We start from the raw sequence: 15,693 nt of genomic DNA on the forward strand, positions 1-15,693 counted from the left end.
CTACTTCTGACTGTTCACTCTGTCGCAAATGTTTATGGTTGCACATGTATAAATGTCTACAGGAAGTATGGTTCTGTCTCTGCCTGCAGCTTCTCCCAGTCTCATCCTGATTGTCCACCCACCTCTCCTAAATGCTGTAGTTGCTCCATCAAAATACCTGTCATTTTCTCCCTTAAATACTACATTCTTAAGAACACGTGACTCACTCACATGGTTAATCCTTACTCCTTGATCATGATGTTCAGGACTTTTCCAGTTTCTATTGCTAAACTTGATTTTAATGTACTATTTCTCTCATTAAAAAAGTAAATAAATTATTAGGCACCAAAAAACCAAAAATGCAGATGCTAATAACTGAATTATTTATCACAGAGGCTATTCTAGGAACTTGCTGGAAGTTTGGTTTAGATGTTCTTTGATGGTACAATTGCTTTATCTGAAGGAAGAGGTGCCCACAGAACAACACAGTACCAGCCTAACTAGTCAGTATAACTGACTCACGCTGGATAGTTATTCAAACACAATTACTGTCAGCAGAGGGAATGGACATGTTTGTGGCACCTTGTCCTGATGTAAAACATATGTTAGCATCAGGTTGTTAACTGCAGCAATTGAAATAAAAGGAATTAGAAATGCCCAATCAATAGATACATTTAACTGCTTGTGCATCTATTACTCTTCCTGTTCTCTTAAAGACAGAAATTTCTCATATATTTCATTATTTCATGTTCTCCTTAGCTTCTGCACTCATTCTACTGCATGATAACCTATTCCTCATGGCTTACCTTAGCTTTGCCATCCTGTGCAGACATATATCCTACACACATGCTCTCTGTTGTATGGCTCCACAGAAATTCCACTAGAAAGGAAAACACAAAAAGTCACAAAAAATGACTTGGATGAAAACATAAGATGCAATTTAATAAGACTGGAATTCAGAGGAACAAATATGGCTTAACTTCAAGAACAAAAACTACTTACCACAGTAATTAAATACCAAAAGGAACAGCTATCAAACAAACGAGGTTTACCTGCACTATTTGCAGTCACACACTGCAGAACTAATGCCCAGAATTAGAACATTACTTCAATGACATGGAGCCTCCAAGATGAGTAATGCACCAACTGCAGCTGCAGCTAAAAGACTGGACTAACTTCTAAAGCAGAGGCCTGTTCCGCTCAAAGCAGAAGCTGGTCTAATTTCCAGTTATTTGCCTTGAACCACACAAAAGCACACTACAACAGCAGAAACCCAGATGGCCTACAAGGATTCAGTAGAATTGACACACTATCAACAGAATAACCAATAACAAGCATTTTTTTTTTTCTTCACAGAACTGAGCATAAACATATATACAGCATGTAACTATCAATAGGTAAATGGGAGATTTGTGTTTTAGCTGCACAAGGAGGACACAAGAAAACATGTAGAACCAGTCAAGTCTGCAATATGGGAACTGAAGATACAGACAAGGCAAGAAAGGCATCTGGTGAAAGCAAAATTATCCTGCAGGAAAATGCAGGAGAGGTGCCTCATGAAAGCAGAGTAACACTGCACAGTAAGAAAGATTCCTGGCAAAATTAGAGCAAGACCTGGATCCAAAAGCATGCTGAACTACAACAGCAGATGCAATCCCTTCCTTTCTTTGGGGAGAGGGTAAGAAGCACCAAAGCTAAGAAAGGTAAGAAAGATGAAAAAGAAACAAGCTTATTTTGATTTTGGCTTATCATGGCACTCCCAGGTCTGATCACCTAGATTTCTAGCACCAGCTATACATTATGAGCTTTCTGGTACTGTACTCGCAGCTCATTTATGATATCAATAAAGCCCAACTGTTGTGTCTGTAGTGTTAATGATTAAGAAAACTAATCACTGCTAACATGTATTGTTAATGCTTGCTAATCCAGGAAGGTCTTGACCTAAAGTTTTAAAGTGGCACAATTTATCAACTGTTCAACAGCCCATTCCAGTGATCTTGAATTCCCTGATACATTCACAGGTACCTATACACACACACACTCCTACTCAGTTGCAACACAATATTCAGGCAAAGAGCACATTATTCATACGTTCAGCTCTCAGCCAGTGGAGCTTCATAAACTGTCACACTGCATTCTTCCTGCCCTAAGTCATGGTCATTTTTCTCTGTGTTTATTAAGAGCACAATCTGGGAGGGGGGAAAAGAAACAAAGAATAGCTGCCCAGAATTCATGGTATTTCATAGAATACGGTAAAAGGTTTAAAAAATTGCACTGAAGTCTAAATTCTTCCCTTGGATTACAGGATGAGTCTTAAATGAATTATATAAAATGCCATGAAAAGCTATTTGTACATATTTCTTTTGAGAGTGACTTTCACATCCTGCAAAGAGCATCATTAGATCAGTTTGAATCTCTTACTCATTGCTATTCCTCACTTTCCTTTACCATGGCTGATGAAGGTCACAGCATGCTGAGCACACCTCTTCTTTGAACCATTTCTCCCTGCATAGCAATTAACCTGGAGCAGAAGATCAAAGTTTACACAATTCCAGCAAGGTTTGAAGATGCTGACAGATATGTAGATAGCATCATAAAAGATAAATGAACTTCACTGAGGTATGTGCTTTGCTCCCCCATAACAGATTCATGATTGATAACCACCAAAGGTTAGTCAAAGCTTCCACAGAGTGAAACATTCAATGTGTGTTCAACAGGACCAACCTCTCCCTGGCACCCTAAAGGTACAACTGTCAGTGAAAACATTTATTTTTTTGCAGACAAATTTAATCATATCTTTCAATTTTGAGAAGCTGGGCAACAGTTCAGGCCAAACACCCTCAAATACTATATCTTTGCCTTTGATAACTCTAGGCATAGTCTTTTACAATTTTAATAATAATTTTTTCCTTCTCCACTGTCCCCCAAAGGCAGCTTGTACTAGCCTGATCCATGGTTGTTGTTAGCTATTACGAGTAGTGGAATTAAAATGAAAAATCTGCATTACATGTGAAATGTCTTCAGGTAAGTATATTTTCAGCCATTTAATAAATCACATCCCTGCCATTGGTTTCAATATTTAAAAAAATAATAAATATGATCCCTGCAATGAAGACAGGAGATTTCCTTATTCTATACACTAAGTTTCTCAGCATTACACAACTTACTTTCAGTCCAAATAACACACATATTGCATATGTTTAATGATATATTAACTCAGCATGCACTGTAAGGGAGGAAATTTCTGTGGTACAGAAAAAAATACTGTGCTACACTTGATCTGAATCTTATTTTAGTAGAAAGAAAACCAAAAATCAATGAACAAATAATTTTTACTTATGATGTGCAATACATGGGGATTTTATTTATTAATTTTTGAGGAAAAAACACCAAACCTTCACTAACAGACCATGTTCTCTTACATGAATGACAAAGATCAAATGAACAGAAATAATTCTATCACTTCCAAACACAAGAAATTGAAGGTTAAGTTGATCTTGTTTGGTCTTAATCAAATTTGCATTTTCATTTTCTTAACTCTTTTTGAAGGATAGAATTTATGTGGTAGGATGCTTTTCCACTAGACAATGTCACAACTGGGTAAATAATAACAAAGCAGAGTATTATACAAAAGAAAAACACATGAATTCCGGAAACATGACACCAATCTGTATTAGCCAGGTGCATGTGATCCAATATATAAGCACATAGCATGACCAAACATATATGCCAACATCTGAGGAGCACCACAGGAAAGGAGATGGCCCAAGTGTCATCCTGAAGTAATTCATATGCCCTCAGCCCCAAATTCCTTCCCTTAAAGAGGCTTCACTCTCTCTGGGTTGTATTTCCACCCAGTTCTGCTCATGGTCTAGAGTCTTCAGCTTTTTAACTGCTGTTCCCAGACAAACCACATGACAGTTTGCTATAATACACGTGTTCTGCTGTAAAGCAGCAAGAGAAATAAGGATCATGTTCCCAGGACAGAAACAAGGCTGAAGGGCTGTAAAGCTCTTTTCCACCAGTCAGCTACAGGCAAGGTACAGTTTCCTGCCGATCACAGTATGAGCAACAAATACTCTTGTTAGGCACAAATGCAAAGAGTAACTGTGTGTTATCTCAACAGAATTTCCTGGGCATTACAAAAAAATTATAACCACAAAACTGCCTTTCCAAATTTTAAGTGTTTCCTCCAAATTTTCACATTTTGTCCTGCAAAAATGAGGAACTTTTATGAAAGCATTTTTAGCATACAAACCACTAAGAAGCAGTAAAAGGTTGTGTGCGTTACCTCAGCTAAAAATGCAGTTTTCTTCCTCTAAGAAACATATTCTGCCCTGACACAATCAACTATTTTTTCCATTCCATGGTTTTAGAAGGATCCCACACAACCCTCTGAATCACAATTCTGCTTAGAAACACCAAGTCAGAAAGAATGCTCTTTTTCCACAGTCTTAAGTAATATTAGCTTTGTTTATTCCCCATTTCACTTTCTAGATTTTTATCACCTTGATTTCTTTTTGTTTTCTCTGTGGTTTTTGAACACTGCCAAACATGCACAGAAAGTTTTTATTTCAACCTTCACTTTGAGTTAGCACCTAGCTCAACTAAAATGAGTAAGAACTTCTTACCTAGTAAAGTTGGCTTTTCCTGGGATGATTCAGTCTCTGCTGAACATCTGCAAGACCGAAGAACTATGACACCTCCAAGTACACCATCTTCATTGGCTAGAAAAGGTGAACCTGGGCAAAATCATTGGAGAGAATTATTTGCAATAGCAACAGTTTCTTTGGTATTTTTATATTGGACTTTCTGTCTCCCCCCTTTAATCTTGTCATTAAGAGTTGAAGAGACTGATGGTGCTTTTACAAAAGCATCAGTTCTTTTTTCAAGTGCTTCTAATGAATCATTTCCTAAATTGTAACCTACTAATTTACCAGTAAGCAAAGGTAAAAAGAGCTACATGGAATAAACTAAACGCATTAGAAATTACACTACTAAGTGCAAATTCATTTGTTCACGGATAAAGGAAAATACTGTATCAGGAACAGTGTGGTCAGCAGGACCAGGGAGGTGATTCTGCCCCTGGACTCAGCGCTGGTGAGGCCACACCTTGAGTACTGTGTGCAGTTCTGGGCCCCTCAGTTCCGGTGTGACATTGAGATGCTGGAGCAGGTCCAGAGAAGAGCAACGAGGCTGGTGAAGGGACTCGAGCACAAGTGCTATGATGAGAGGCTGAGGGAGCTGGGGGTGTTCAGCCTGGAGAAGAGGAGGCTCAGGGGAGACCTTATTGCCCTCTACAGCTCCCTGACAGGAGGTTGGAGTCAGGTGGGGGTTGGTCTCTTCTCCCAGGCAACCAGCAGTAGGACAAGAGGGCACAGACTCAAGCTCTGCCAGGGGAGGTTTAGGTTAGATATTAGGAAGAGATTTTTTACATAGAGAGCAAGCAGGCCTTGGAATGGGCTGCCCAGGGAGGTGGTGGATTCACCATCCCTGGAGGTTTTCAAGATGAGACTGGATGTGGCACATAGTGCCATGGTCTAGTAACCATGGTAGGGCTGGACTTGATGATCTTTGAGGTCTCGTCCAACCCAGCTGATTCTATTATTCTATGAATAATGAAAAATGGAGTGTCAATTTGAAAAAAATTCTGCTTCAGTATTTGGTTCTTTCTGTACTATAATTAATATAAAGATGGCCACGTGGAAAAAAAAAAAAAAATCAAGCAAATTTGGGTAGTTTTTTCAGTTTATGCATCTTCCCCAATTTAAAGTCCTTTGCACAGAGCCAAATTGCTATTCTGCCTTCCTTGCTGGTTGAGGATTATTAGGAGAAAAGCCCAAATACGTCCTAAATTTTATAGTGGCTTTTCTGTTGCTAATTTAAGACATACAACACAAAGCATCTTTTAGAAGCTGGAAAAGTTTTCAAGTTAGATAAATCAAGTCTAAGTATTCTTTCTCTGGTTTGTAATTTGAAGTAAGATTATCCTATAGTTGTAAAGGTGAAAACAATCGTATAATTTATATACAATGAATAATATCTTGAGCTACAGAATTGAGTTCTCAGTCCATAAAGAGCCTATTCACACATTTGCAATACACTTAATTTAAAACTGAACATACAATTGCAATAGGCATTTCATATACTTCTTTTCAATCACTTTCTTTTAAATAAATTAGTCTACTATGTCTAGCGTACAGACACTGCAAAAGGATTTGCTGGCCACAAGAATTTTAGAGCCGATCTACTCATCAGACTCCTTCAACTTGTCCACAGCTATTTGTATCATCAAAATTATTCCTTTAATGCAAGTAGCAACGAAAAAGCTCAATTTAAAAAAACAACTTCAAGCTTTACCATTAGGAAAACTAAAAGCTCTCAACTCAAGAGCAGCCATGTTCCAAGGTGATACAAGATGGGCATTGCACGAGAGTCCCACATTGCAGGAAAATACTAAGTATGGTACGTTTAATAAACAGTAATACCTTATTTGATCTAATACAAACAGACATTATCTTTAAAGTGCCACTTGCTTTGTACAAGAACTATTACTAGGTATCAGTTACACCTCCTGTATTACTCACTGACTGTGACCAAACCCTTGTGAACCAAGAATGCAGCCAGTGATAAGGTAAGAGATAACAAAACAGGAAAATATGTCTGGTTAAAACAGAAATGTGAGGCTTGGGAAGTTGTAAAGAGTTTTACCACCCAAATAAAAATATTTCACTCCATGCTTTCCAAGGGCTAAGTATATCTCTCATACTCTCACTACATTAACCAAGTGCTGGCTAACTACATGGTATGACTTCTGCAAGCAAATGAATAACAAAAATAGTGGTTATCTTCATAGAGGACACATTCTTTAATCTTTATTTCAGAAACTCAGGTACTTCAAGGACAATGTCTTAAACTGAACTTGGTCTGCAGGCCTAATCTTACACTCAGTTGCACAAATGATTTAGGCTATAAGCTGTGTTGTGGGGAAAAATCATTGCAAAGAGACAGAAAAAGTTCTGGTTTGTTTTCTAAGAAGCAGTTTCTCCTCCTCTTAGAAAGGCTATGAAAGATTCTTTCAAGGTTGTGGTGAAAAAACTAATAATCTCTTCAATTAGTATGGTTAAAAATGTTCTGCTTCAGCAGAACACAGTCAGCAAACAGCGTTTATAGCAGGCAGTATATTTAAGGCCATAGTAAAATGCTAAGACTGCACCAGCACACAAAATTCAAAAGGTCTTGAAGACCACACTAAATACTCAAAAGCTGTATTAATTTGGCCTTTGCTGAACTACATCTCTACTGTTAATTCCACTAGAAAAATCAAGAAGAGGATGAGTGTAATAGCACTGCACAGGATAAAAATTTTAACCTCCGCACTCATTAAACATATCAGATGATCAAGATGCTGACTTCTTTAAGAATGATACAAGCTGGGCCCTTGGAGAAAGAGCAAATGTGGTTACTCCAAAAGAGACCAGGTCATTGTGCACTAATTTGGTAAGAATTGACCTTAGCAGTGGTAATTGGGTGAGACAGAGATGAGTAAAATAGCTTAAAGTGACTTGTAGTGGGAAATTCAAATGGATTATTCAATCAGATGTCTTGCAAATTTGTGTTATGCAAACAAAGCAAAGATGATGGGATGCATTCTCTCCTCTACAGACACAAACACAGGATTCCTTGCCCTTTTAATCTTCGACACAATTTTATCATCAATTGCACAATGAACATTATTCTGGAAAGGTGAACATATTCCTTCTTTTCATCTCCAAACACAAACAGCAGATGAAGACACACACAGTCACTCGCACAACCCCTACAATAGTTCACGATCTTCTCACTCACATCACTTCCAGGGCTGTTTCCCTCCTTCTGCTAAAGGCTTCCATCCCCAGAGTCATCAGAAGCAAATTGTATGACTATACTCTCATCCACTCCAATTGCTCACACCAGCAACTGCAGCTACATCATCTCAGTGCAAAATCAGCAACAGTAGTGTGTGTCTCCAATTCACTGGCTAAGTCATGGGGAATCAACCTCTAAAAAGTGTCATCAAAACCCCCTTGACTACAGTAATACTATTACAGTACTCTACATTTCAGTAAATTCAGACTGTTTCTCCTCTAAAAAAAAAATCAGAATTTAAGCCAAGCTAAATACACACTGAACAGCACATTCTTTAAAACAGAGAATGCATTTTCAAATTAAAGAAGTATTTTCTAAATGTCAAAAGAGGGATTCAAATGCATTAACTTTTTCAAAGGTCTTCCTGGATATGCAGACTTATTACTGAGGATTACAATTACGTCAAGCAGTGTATTTTAACAGAGCAATTCAGTGCAAATGAGTAGTCTGTTGTAAATTAAATTCCAACCAGCAAAATGTTATCATTAAACCTGCAAAAATAATGGTACAAAAGCAGCATTTTACTTCATTTCTAAACTGAATACATGGATCATGCACAGTAACTAATTTGAGTGCTCTCAAAATAATATGAATTCAAAGGTCAGCAATACCTTTCATTAATTTAGTTCTAGAACTCATTTTGTTACAGTCAACCCATTGAGAAAAGGCAATAATGGTGCAGACTTCTGTAAAAAGTAACAATATAGGTAATGGCATTTTTTCATATGCATTATATTTAATTAGTATTTCAAGAGGAAGAGAAAAGGTGAAATACTGCTACATATTAAAGGCAGAATGGTTTCTCATGAGAAGGAAAAAGTGATCTGGCTATGCCACTTTTGCTCTTTCTATTCTTCAGAATGACAGATCTGCTGTACAAATTAAAATCTAGTTAAAATAAACCCAAAATACGCCTACTAGCAAAAAACATTGTTTTCTACTGCAATAAAATAGAATTACTAGGCAAATCTTTGAAAATGGTATTAAACACCCCAAGTTTTTGTAGTTTTGTTATTAGCAAGCTATTAGATGAGTCTCATGAAACACATTGTTCCTTTTCCAGTCACACTGGAACAGCACTGAGGAATGAGGCATGAAAAATCCAAAGTAGAACCCCAACTGCAGCATTAACTAATAATGTTAGCATTGACTGGCCACACCAGAGAGAAGGAGCAGGAAAAATACAAACAAAAACATCTTTCAATGGTTTTGGTTTAATCCTCACCTCACTCAGTCATAAAATTATATTTTACGTAACACATTTCCCTCCTTCAAAGCTCAACTATTCTGTTATTGCTATCTGACATATAGAAAGCATTACCTAGTTTTTAATTATGTATTTCGCATATTATTAGTCTGCAGTAATGGTCTCTTAAAAACAAGCAAATGGGTCATCAGAGCAACTCTGCATTCACTGATTCAATCAAGTTCTGCAAGAGCAACCAGGACTGGAGACCATGACCAAAGTTCAACCACGGACCAGGGACAGAACACAGATATCTCACAGGTCTTAAAGCAAATGATGGCCTCGACACCCTGCTGCCTTGCTCTGGAGAACTGCAGCTACAAGCGAAGAACACTTTCTTCGATGTCTTTTGTCAATTAAATCCCTCCCATGGTGGAGATTGCTTCTTCCAGAGTATGTGATTGAGCTGAGTGGATGATTTTTGATCCTGTGCTTCCCTCCCCCCCCATTTGTAGCTACTGCACAGATCCATTCTAGCACAGATTCGATGCTAAGCTGTAAAAGTGTTTTATTTACACTTACCCAGCTGAGGGATGAACCAGCTGTTCATCAGATGTTTTACATTCATACTCTTCCACAGCAGAGAAACCATTACCAGCTTCATTGCTTACATTAGCTTTCAAAGGCTTCAAAACTTTGGTCTCAACATTGACTGTGACATGGTGCAACCAATTAAGTGCTTCAGCATCCCCTAGTTTTAACAGAGGGCAACTAAACAGTTCTAAACCTTCTTGTGCTGCAATGTGAGTGAAATTCAGACTTCATCAGGACAACAATCTATATATCATCAATGCCACTGGACTTTGCTGGCTTGTGTACAGAATGCAGAGAAAGAGAAGCTGTTTGCCACTCTGCTTCTGCTATGCATCCCACTAAACTCCAAGGTAACAATTTAAAAAAACATTATAATGTTATTAGAATGGACTATAATAAGCACTAAATGAAGCCTTCCTTTAATTTATACACCGTTCTTTGCTAAATGTTCAAGCATGAGCTGGCTGAAATCAGAGATCTTCATTTCACAGTAAGTTGAAACATCGATTCAGAACTTTTAAAGAAGCTGCAAGGGAAAGCATCTGCACCTTCAAACTTTACAGTAAGATTTTAAGAAATTAAGTAACTGAGCATACCACAGACCAATAAAATTCCAATGCTTTTGACAAGAAGCACAGGCAGGACCTAGCCAAATCCTTTTGTAGTATCACCATGTGCTAGAGCATGTCCAGAGAAGGGCAACAAAGCTGGACTCAGGGGAGACCTTATTGCTCTCTACTGTGCCAGGAGGGGGTTAGCCTCTTCTCCCAGACAACTAGTGACAGAGCAATGGAACATAGCCTCAAACTTGCTAGGGGAGGTTCAAGTTGGACACCAGGAAGAATTTCTTCACTGAAAAGGGTGGTCAGGCTGCCCAGGGAGGTGGTGGAATCATCATGCCTGGAGGTGTTCAAGAAACCACTGGATGTGGCACCTAGTGTCATGGTCTAGTTGACAAGGTGATGTTGGTCAAAGGTTGGACTTGGTAATCTTGGAGATGCTCCCCAACCACAGTGATTCTGTGATTCTGTTACTCTTCCATCTGGTTTTACTGTGTAGCTAACAAAGGCCTACTAACTTTGGTCTACCATCAAATACAAACTTGTGAAAATATAAACATGCAGTGGATAAAACACGTTCTATGAAACTTGAGGATCACTTCATTCTCATCTCATCCTCTGTGCCATGGAGTAGCATATAACACCTCCATGGCATGGTTCCTCTGCCACAAAACCACAAAGGATACCACAAAGCTTAGAGTCATGCAGCACCAGAATATGAAGTAACAATAACACTGTGCCATGCCAGTCACTGGCAGTCTTGTAACTGTTAAAGTATGAGGCTTCCCCCCCTCAACAAGCATAACTCATAATCAGGAAATTAATATTCTGTGACTCCTAACTGTCCAAACTCCTGCCTCAAAGAGAAGAATTTGGCACTAAACTCCTATGAGAGAAACTGCCAGTATTATCCTTCTGCTATTACCTTTCTGCAGACTTTGCTAATTTGTCAACTGAAACACAACTTAAAAATACAAGAATAAACATATATCCACTAAGGAAAGAACAAGTACCATATTCCAAGTACATCTTTCAGCTCATTCTTTTCTAATACTTTATATGAAGCTTTCAAGTACAACTAGTAACACTTTCATTGTCAGAGGTCCAGACTACCCACCAGTGAGATGACACAAACATTTACTCTAAGTCTACATTCCACAAACTTGGCTGCATTTGAAAGGAATGATGAGTAACAAAATCCTCTATTCTTCTGTTTGGAAGGTATTTGTGTTTACAGAACACCATTCTTCAACTGTAAACCAAGCCTTTAGTGCTCTTTGACTAAAGATACAGAGCCTATTCCATTTAAAAAAATAAAAAATAAAAAATATCTAAATTTAACTTCTCTCACCTTCAACTCAGACATCAATTGTGGATTCACCATAGTAAGATGGCTAGCAGAAAGGATGAGAGAAGCACATCTGACATGAGTTTGCTCATCACCTGCTGTTTAAACAGCATTCACTGTTTAAGTCAGGCATTCCCTAGCTGGAAGGATTCCCAGGGCTCTGCAGAGACTCAGAGTTCTGTAAACAGGAAGCACCAATCTGATGGCAACTGCCAAAATCAGCTGTTCACCCCTCCAATACAAGTAAGGCACATTTTGACTTCTGACAAAACATTCTAGCTCAGCTTTGTTAAAGGCTGGGGCTTTTTTGGCCTTGGTCCGTTATAGTTCTGGTGAAGGTTTGGCAAGATCACAAAACAGGCTTGAAGGAAGGCAAGGGAAGAATCCATGCCATCAGCAAGGAGTCTATTAGCCCATTTTATCCTATTGTTTCAGAAATCCTGCATCAAACCATACATGCCATGCTAGCACATCACAGCTATGAAAATTCACTGAAAAAAATTTAGTATAAGCCTATTGTTTTAAGCATAATTCATGTTTTCAACTGTTGCATTATATTAGGCAGACATAACTTTGCATTCCACCTTCAAATTGCCAAGATCCATCAAAATCACACTGCTGGCTACAAACTTTGTACTGTGTCACACATAAACAGCAAGATGTGTCTAGATTCTAAGGTTTTTACCAATCGGTCTTCATGACTATTTACAAGAGTCTGTAGTGATGGGACAATGGGGAACAGCTTCACACTGACACAGAATGGGTTTAGATTAGATATAGGGAAGAAATTCTTCCCTGTGAGGGTGGTGAGGCACTGGCACAGGTTGCCCAAAGAAACTGTGCACTCCCCATCCCTAGAGGTGTTCAAGGCTAGGTTGGATGGGGCTCTGAGCAACCTTGTCTAGTGGAAGGTGTCCCTGCCCATAGCAGGGGGTTGGAACTAGATGATCCTTAAGGTTCCTTCCAACCCAAACCATTCTATGAATCTATCATTCATAGGACAGCTGAGGGCAAACTAGATTTTATGCTTTCTAATCTAAAGACAGAATCTGAGCACTTCATCTACACAAAAACCAAATCTGGCTCTAATTTTTTCCCCCCTCATCAGCATTGCCCCAAAGTACAGCTGAGAGGATACCACACATACCTTCTGTCAGGCAACAAAAACTTGCAGTGATAGATTTCTGAAAATAGAAGACAGACCTACCCCTAATTAAAACATGAAACTTTATAAAGGAATTACAAAACGTGTTTCTTCACATTTTCTTATCATGAAAAGCATTCTTTTGACACTGTCTCTCATTTTTTTCACTTTCTCTTGGTTTTTTTGGGTTTAGTCTGTTTTCCTAAGGCACTAAGACATCACACTGTTAGCCTGGTATCTGTCTGCGCAGCTCCTCTTTCTGCAATTGATACCTTCAGGTATAACAAAACCTTTAGCAACATTTAACATGCTCTTAATTCCTACAGAAACATTTTCACATTTCCAGTAAAGAATGCAATGTATACATGACATAGTAAGCCAGTTAACATTTAAAACGAAAACATCTGCGCTGCAAACTAGTGGCAAAATATGTTTCCATTAAACAGCAAGAGAAGAATTACATTTTTTGTTAACCATTACCAAAAAGAAGAAAGAAAACACAGAAAAATCACAGCGACTTAGTGAAGGTGCCTCAACTAAAAGGTATGGTTTATTTTTGGTTTTTATCAACCATTTCTATGAATTACTTGAGCAGTACCTTTCCATTTTGTGAAATACATGAAATTGCATAAGGATACGTACAATTTGCGATTCCTTTTAGTACTCCTACCACAACCACCCTAATAAATTCTGGGAGTGTGAACTAAAGGTCAGACTTTCCTGAACTAAGGTCACTTCCATACAATACCTGCAAAGCAGGGCTACAAATCAGTGAAGCTACCACAAGCATCCTTCCAAAAGGCTTCTCTTGGGTAGGCAAATTCCAAATTTTGTTCCACTATCCACGGGAACGAGTGATTAAATACGAAGTTATATTTCTGCTGCTTGGATTAGAACCTTATTGAGGGACACGCAGGGATGAATTTGCTCTGCATTCTTACAGCAACTAGAAATTATAGCAGTACATCAGAAGATTACCAAGTGCAGCTTTCCAATGCTAAGGTGACTTCTCCTCAAAAAGTCAGATGTGACATTGTCAGAGGCAGAGTTTAACACTAATTCAACATCATAAGCAGAAATAAATAAATTGCAATGCATTGCTTGCCAAGACCAAGTACCTTGGCCCCTGGGACCCCAAAAGATGTGTGTCACTCCTTCAGTTCTAATTAAGATACCATAAAAATGAGCTTTGGCAACACAGTGTACAAGTACCACCATATTGTCCGGAAGTAAATTCTGAAGGTGAAAATTGTCTGTGGATTCTAAAGCTTCACAAACGTTAAGGGCTATAAAGACACTGCAAGTCAACATATGAAGCCTCATTAGAATCTAGGCAACCTTCAGAAATTCAAGCTTGTATGGGTATTTTAAAATTCCACCTCTGTATTTTGGTTATGACTTGAAGAAAATAAGATCTATATTCACAAGAAATTAAACACACACACGGTCATGTGTAATTCTCTGATATTAAGGGAAAAATTGGCTTTTTGAATGAAGTCTACTTCACTTTTTCAAGAAATTAATTTCATCTTGTAAACAGCAAACCAGAATCTGTCTGTCCAAAAGCAATTCATTAGAACACACAATGGTTTTGAAGCCTACTATTTTTCAAAGGGTTAACATGATGAATAATTTTTACTAATGCTCCTAAACCACCAATTCTAAAACATGCAATTGTACACCACAATCCATGATTCAGGCAGGAAATTCTTTCTTCAAACCTCTCCGTGTATTCTATGACTCACATAACAATTGAGATATTTCCAAAGGTTTTCCTTTAGACTTCCTAAAATATTCCTCTGTAGTTTAAGATGTAACACAACACTAAATCCAAAGCCAACTGCAACATAAGGCTTCAACAGAGCTCATGAAAATAAGCATATTAACTTTATTTAACTGTGCTCCTTGCATTCTAAACCATGTTAGGCAATGTTTAGGCAATTAGGACCATTTACTTACCAATAAACTTGTTTTGCATAGTCTCTAGGAGAGCTTGGTGGGCATCTTCTGTTTGCAAAGCACATGAACATTCTCTGGCCAATATGGTTCGGACAAGGTGCTCTCCACAACCTACAGGAATAAGATTGGGAACAGTCAGAATATAGATATCACTATAAGGAACCTCTAGTCATTAATTTACATTATCACATTAATTTAGCTGTGATGATGTAAAATAATGACAGTTTGTTCACAATGATGCATATGACAAGTTCCTGACATTTTTAATTTTTTTAAAGAGTCACATGAAAATTCAACTATGTCAGTGGTTTTTCTGACAGCTTTCCTGACATTTCTACTGAACACATTCATAAACCAAAAAGGGTAAATACAGAAAGAAGAAAGAATGAGGCCTGTCTCTGACTTGTCACCTTCATCCAGATACTGCACTTCTGTATCAAAGAATCCACTTACTAATCATTTTCTCAGGAATTATCCTTGCATGCAACTCTCCAAATCGAGAACATCTTCAGCAAATGCCACAGTAACTCCTTTTGCATGACAGAATCTTCTGTTTAGTCCATCTGATTTAGTACTTTGTCAGCAAAGGAATACATGAATTCACCCATGCCTTTTTTCTCCACAGTGGTTGCTCACTGGACTCCTCACACAAATTCCTGTAATTTTTAAAGGTTTGTCTTTAAGAAACTAATAAGCTTCAGCAAACAACCACTTACTGCCTTCAGCACTTTCTGTAACTATCCCATGAAACCTATTGATGATGAAGACAGGTAATGATGATGAAGAGCAGGTAATTATTCCTCCCATTTGTTGGCATTTTTCCTCAATGGCAGGAAGCAAACAAAGCAGCTAGAAGAAGGTCTAACCAAGAGCCAGTTAAACAGTGTCATCCAGTTAGGAAAGAAGGAAAATCACAGCTAAACAATTTACAACTAATATAGCAATGATTTCAAGCTATGTAAAGTTAAGTGACTATAGTTAGATCATACTTGTAACTTCTGAGTGTGTATATATA

The 15,693-nt window shown here is 38.1% G+C and overlaps 1 protein-coding gene across 1 annotated transcript in view; it reads right to left on the minus strand.

Moving 5' to 3' along the window:
* The window catches only part of TASP1 (taspase, threonine aspartase, 1), a 25,839-nt gene extending 11,054 nt beyond the window's left edge, over positions 1 to 14,785 (minus strand). The window contains exons 1-3 of the mRNA XM_009070634.1: positions 14,679 to 14,785; positions 4,611 to 4,721; positions 786 to 859 (exon numbers count right to left, since the gene is read on the minus strand). Coding sequence (XP_009068882.1) covers positions 786 to 859; positions 4,611 to 4,721; positions 14,679 to 14,697 — 204 coding nt within the window. The 5' untranslated portion in view covers positions 14,698 to 14,785. The remainder of the gene's footprint in view (positions 1 to 785; positions 860 to 4,610; positions 4,722 to 14,678) is intronic.
* Positions 14,786 to 15,693: the final 908 nt, after the last annotated feature.

The sequence above is a fragment of the Acanthisitta chloris genome, unplaced genomic scaffold (genome assembly GCF_000695815.1).
Source record: "Acanthisitta chloris isolate BGI_N310 unplaced genomic scaffold, ASM69581v1 scaffold24702, whole genome shotgun sequence".
Lineage (NCBI taxonomy): Eukaryota > Metazoa > Chordata > Aves > Passeriformes > Acanthisittidae > Acanthisitta > Acanthisitta chloris.